General features: G+C 41.2%; 1 protein-coding gene across 4 annotated transcripts in view; it reads left to right on the forward strand.

Moving 5' to 3' along the window:
* LOC109963813 (attractin-like protein 1) overlaps window positions 1-6,148 on the forward strand; it is a 175,376-nt gene that overhangs the window by 40,793 nt on the left and 128,435 nt on the right. For all 4 annotated transcript variants that reach the window (XM_020606673.1, XM_020606675.1, XM_020606676.1 and 1 more), the window contains 3 exons: window positions 1,985-2,172; window positions 4,877-5,090; window positions 5,505-5,696. In XM_020606673.1, the coding sequence (XP_020462329.1) occupies window positions 1,985-2,172; window positions 4,877-5,090; window positions 5,505-5,696 (594 nt within the window). The remainder of the gene's footprint in view (window positions 1-1,984; window positions 2,173-4,876; window positions 5,091-5,504; window positions 5,697-6,148) is intronic.

Genomic DNA, 6,148 nt, shown 5'->3' on the forward strand with positions numbered 1-6,148 from the left:
TTCCCACGTTAACTGGCTGCAGATGTTTTGTGGCCTTCACAAATAAACATGGTTATGTCCATGCAGGTGAGCATGCAGACAGGATTAGCATACATTCATGAACACACACTTCCGGTCAGCTGCTCCACTCAGATGTTGGCCAATTAGAAGTGCTTACTGGACATTCTGGATATGAATCTTTGAGTAAAAACTGGAGCAAAGTCCCGTGCTCCACTCTGCCGTGGGCCTTTAGCTGGAGCTTGACTTTGGTGCATCCATGACTGAAGGCAGGCTCTGCAGTGGAGCATATATCCTCCCATTTCAGCTTGATATTGCCCATTCATTTACAGTTCTACTGCAATGCTGCTTGTATTTTGGTTGAAATATCTTTTTTTCAGCTCTTATCTGCATCTGAAAGAGTTTATGATCCCATTTCTAGTTTGTGCTCAGCAGGGGTGCTGCCATGAGCCCTGCATACTGTTCTCTTTGCAAACTTGAAATATGCATACTATTTTATCATCTAACTCTTGGGGACATCTATATGTGGAAAAACAAAAAGTGTGGTGCTATAGCATTTTGCATGTGTTACTTTTCTATTTAGCATATGATATAGCTGACATAATCTGCTCTGCTGATTATGCAGAAGCAGAGTTGCTCCTATCTGCTTACAATATTTCTTCATTTTGTTTATTGCTCATTTACCTGTTTTCTGAGCAAATCAAAATGAGCACTGCTGGTTGCAGCTGCTGTGCATTTGCATTAACTTGCACCCGCCTCTGGGTTTTAATATCTACAGCATGTGTACTGTGGGTTAGTTCAAAAATACTGGCCTGCTTCTCCAGCCTATGTGTGAATAAAAATTAAGAGTGTCATTTAGAAGGAGACCTTTCAGTAGTTCACAAAAATGAAATTACTACTCCTTTGTGCGTTTTTGTGAGGCCACTGATGCGATAAGAACCAAAAGCTGTCGAGGCTATTTTCTTTGATTTTATGTGAAGACAAATTTGCAGTAACAGTGTGAATAAGACAAACTGTGGAAACTAAGCCCAGCACCATGGCAGCTGTGGCCTTTTCTTTCAGTGTTATGACTAATTATTCTAAATGGCCTGACACGTTTATGTCTGTTTATACACAAAACAGTCGCCTAATCTACCTATTTATTTTCATACTCTCTTTTTTATCCCCCTCATCTGTCTTTCTCCCCTTGTTTTCGCTGGTGATTGCCCATTTTTGTTGCCTGGATTGAATATGTAAAAAAAGAATGCAAGTATTTTCTTGTCTGTAGCATGAAAAGGTTGGTGATGGAAGCTATTATGGGCCTGTGAATGTAATCAGTCCTGGGGCCCAGAATAAACAGCAGTGCTCAGTGGAGGCAGAGGGACTTTTTCATCTCTTTCATCCTGGATAATTGAACAGCCTCTCTACTATTATAGTCTCCCCCAAGATGCTACCAAGTGACCCTGACAAGAACAATGTGTGTGTGTTTGCATTTATATGGGTGAGTTGTCTGCCAGTCTCACTCGGTCTTTGTTAATAGAATTCTCAGTCACCACAGATAATCACTTTTCTTTATCTAATGTTTCATTTTGAATTTCTAGGAATTGATTCAAGTTTGTACAAAGCAATAATGTTGAGCTTTGATCTAAAATAAAAGCAGAAATCAGCAGCTATGAGCCTCTAAATGTAACATTTTGAATCAACCACATTAATGAGAATTCCTTCTCTTAAACCTGTTCACTTGGGAGCTGGTTTAGTAGTGACAGCACCTGTTCAGTGTCCACAGTTTGACTGCAGCTGTGGATCTTTGCTGCAGAAAATTAATGTGGTGCAGATTGTGGTTGTGGCATTAGTCTCAGTCTGTGTATACCAGCGCCGTTCTGCTAGTTTCTGACAACCCAAGGGAAATTCAGGTAGCAGTAGCAGACACCTTGATGCTACCTGTACTCTCTAATGACTATGAACTGAAGCTAACATAGATGTAATGAAGGTGTGTCTTTGTGTGTAGGCCAGCTGTGTGGAGAGGGCTGGTACCGTGTTGGGGAGGCCTGTCTGAGGATCAACTCCAGCAGAGAGAGCTATGATAATGCCCAGCACTACTGCAAGAACCTGGGAGGAAACATTGCCTCTTTGCTCACAGACAAACAAGTCGGTTTTGTTCTGGAGGAGCTGCAGAAATACCAGCTGCAAGGCAAGGTGAGGGGTGTAAAAGAATTCATTTAAAAATAAAAGAAATGTGTCAAGACTGCTGCAAGCTAATCATTATTTTACACTCTGGCTTTCATGCCTTATAAAATTGCTGTGGCTATTTACACAGAGGCATAAAAGCCAAACTGGAATTGCATTTAATGAGCTTAAAAAGGCAGACAGGTATAAACAAACTACAAGTGTATCTATTGAGTTTGTGAAGGAAAGTTGTTGCACAATTTTAGTGAACTACTTACCAGCATTGGGAGAATTATTTATCACGTTCATTTATGATGATCCTGTCTTAGTTCAGCTCCCATGTAAGACAAAATCAAGTCCTCATTATGTGCAAAAATGGTTTCTTAGGTTCAATGAAGCTTCAACAGGCAAATTAAGTGACTATTCTCCAATGTTAGTTACATTCCCTCCTTGTCCCTCCACTGCAGCTCAGCAAGGAAACAATCTGCAGAGACACAACACAACTCCATACTCAGTACTTCAATTTAATTATAAGTCCCACTGCTGACTTTTAGAATGCAGTGAGGACCATATCCTGTATCTCTTCTTCTGGACTTAGCTAGATTGGTTCAGGGCCCTTTTAGAGAAGAGGTGACCATGCTCCGTCTCTTTCCATGTATATGGTTTTTGAGCAGTGTATTAAGACAGCCTTAATGCGAACCTTTCAAGTTTAAAGAATACCTGTATCTTATCAGGCTGGTGTATAATAAAAGTAAGGAAAGGAACAAATGCAAATTCCTTCTACTTCCACAGTCCATTTGTGTCAGCACCATATACGTAGATATAATCTAAATAAATGGCTGCATCCTGACTGTAATTGTAGCTTTCAGCTGCCGTTATCTTTCCTGTGGAGAATGAGGTAACGTCTGGCTGATTAATGTGGACGACTACACTGATATGCAGCTCTCCATAGTTTTATTATATAACATAATACTGATCTGACATTATTTATTTTAAGATGTGAGTGTGTGTTGCCCTAACATCATAAATATAAAGGTTATTTCTACAATCAGATAATTATGTTGTCTCGCTTCATAAGAACAGGCTTATTTACAGTAACGTGTGTATGACGATAACTAATTAGAACTCGGCGTCAGAATGTATCTTTGACAACACCTGCATGATGTGACAGACTCAAAATCTTTAAACAGAGCTGAACTTTTAATCTGCCCCTCACTGGGCTTTAGAGGCATATTCAGACTCGTATCAAAGCCTCCATCAAAGAAAATGATTTTCACACCACTGTGAGGCGTTTGGAATTCACCGAGCACAAAGGAGTGAAATGTCTCACCAGGATGTTTCTCACATGGCTTTTTTTTGTTTTTACTTAGCCCACCGTGGAGCACAAATATCAGTTTCACCATCACTTTATCGTAGTAAACCCAGGTGTCTGAAAAACACCTAGCAGCCAGAATATGGATTTTTAACACCGTTTGAGGATACCAGCTGAACAGATGAATCAGCTCTCACAGAGACTGAAATGTCCACTTATTTATGGTGAGAATGTCATTTGAGAAGCTGGACTGTTTGACTACACACAGACTTTTTGATAAACGTGCAGGAGAAATGGGAACAGATATTAGAAAACTGTTAACTGTAAGAATGCACGGCTAATTCTACTTCATCTGGTAGGAAAGTGCCTGTTGAAGATAGAGTTGTTTTTAATTTAACTTTTGTGTTTCTAGGTGTTTATTCTAACTCTTATCAGGCTGGTGTTGTCCTTCCTTTCTGAGAAGCCTGATATCATCAGCATGAATTTACTTTCTCTGCAAAAATACTTTTATTTCCTTCTCCACCGAGACTGTGAGATTTTTAAACAGAGATGCTGAAAGGTGCATTTGGATGCACGTGCTGCATCGATCTTCACACAGACATGGATAAATACAATTCACAAGCTCTTTGTGATCCTTTAGCCTTTTTACACTTGTGTCATAAAATGCAGCTGTGGTAAAATATTTCTGTCAGATGAAACTCAGCAGCCTCATGATCATCATAGGCCTTATTTAAGCACATCACACTCGTTTTGTTTCACTCACATACAGCTGTTATAATTACATCCCCTTCTGAAAATCTTGCTTGAATGGGTTTGTGGTCTGAATCTGAAGAGTTTCTTCTTTATAACAATGATAGTCATTTGATGAAGGCTTGATTTACGATCCATTTGATGTTCACAGTTCTTATCAGTACGTAGCTGCTTCACTGTGGTATGTGCACTCTGCTCCAGATGTTACTGCAATTCTAGTATCGTTATGTTTTTGTTTGTTTGGACACATTTGAGCTCAAACCTTCTAGGACACTGTGTACGTATTAACTACATATGTAAACTAATAGTTTTACATTGAACTATAAGCTCAGCCTCTTAGGTTCAGGAGATGTAGCAGAGAAGTTGCAGAAGCTCCTTCTCTGACTGGGAACTGTCTGTTTGTTGCTCTCTGTCATAGGTGTTAGTTGGCTCAGGAACAAGGGACACATCTTAATCAGAACTGTATGATGCTCAGCACTGATTTAAAATGAAAAACAGAACCAGCAAAAGAAACCTGAAAAATATGGTCAAGCTAACAGGCAGTTAACAAAAACAATCAGTAAAGTGAACTGGGTATGTTGCCTGTTGTCCTTGGTCAGCGTCTGCTACATCTAATATATATAACCTTCTTTTTCTCTTTATCTCATCCTCTGTGTTGCTCTGCCCCTGCAGAGGTTATCTCCGTGGGTTGGCCTACGAAAGATCAACGTGTCGTACTGGGGCTGGGAGGATGCGTCACCCTTCACCAACACCAGTCTGCAGTGGTTACCTGGAGAGCCCAGCGATTCAGGCTTCTGTGCCTACCTGGAGCGCACGCAGGTGGCTGGACTGAAAGCCAACCCCTGCACCGCTGCCACCGACGGCCTGATCTGTGAAAAACCTGTTGGTGAGAAAGACTGAATGAGCAGAGAACAGAAAGAAAAGATATGGTTCAGAGTAAGATAAAACTCAAACTGTGGGTTGAGGTTTATGTTCAGTTAATCAGACAGACTAATAGGTCATAAAACAAACTGTTGCACTAAAGAAAACATACAGACGAGTGACAAAGGACAAATGTGAATAAATGTGCAGAGAAACATAACGAGTGCAGACACTGGGTTATCACCTTTATCCTATGAGGAAGCATTTCCGTCCTGATGGGAGTGGTCTCCTCCAGGATGACAGTGCCTCCATCCATACAGGGTTGTTTTAGTTGTACTGCAATGGGATTCCTGCACCTCTGTCTCATGGTTTAACTGTCACTAAACCTACAGTAAATCTCAGTGAGTGGCCTCCTCTGTCCATCTGTCACATTGCTTAGGTAGTCCACAGAGTCCGAGTGCTCGTCCCTGTAAGACGCCCTGCTCTCTGCGCACCAGCTGTGCCAACTGCACCAGCCAGGCTGTGGAGTGCATGTGGTGTGGAAGTATGCAGCGCTGCGTCGACTCCTCGGCGTACGTCATCTCCTTCCCCTACGGCCAGTGTCTGGAGTGGCAGACCCAGGACTGCACCGGTGAGATGGGGACATATTTTCTACTCCACTAGAGTCATCTGACAGTCTAAACACGTACTTACTTTCTGGATGATCATTTATATGCAAAACAATAGATAAGACGAGAGTCGTATGATAGATGGCTAACCTGGATAGTCAGCACTCTGGAAGGAATCAAGCAGTGTGAGACATGATATAAACTTAGTTTTACTTAGTAGTACTGTGAATTTAGTTTTACTTCATGTAATGGAGGATCTCATACTCGTGTTTCAGTTTTGAGTTACAACAAAAAAAGGATTTTAGTACAAAAAAAAAATTCATCAATTGGCAAACTAGAAAAGATACATGAGTGTCTTTGGGATCCGATCACCCCCCATGACCGACAGGAAGATATGTAGCTGGGTGTTTGGATAAATGAATGTGGTGGTTAAGCGGCAGAGCTTTGACCAGATCCCGGGGGAGGCTGGAGATAT

This window comes from Monopterus albus, unplaced genomic scaffold (genome assembly GCF_001952655.1).
Source record: "Monopterus albus unplaced genomic scaffold, M_albus_1.0 scaffold80.1, whole genome shotgun sequence".
NCBI lineage: Eukaryota > Metazoa > Chordata > Actinopteri > Synbranchiformes > Synbranchidae > Monopterus > Monopterus albus.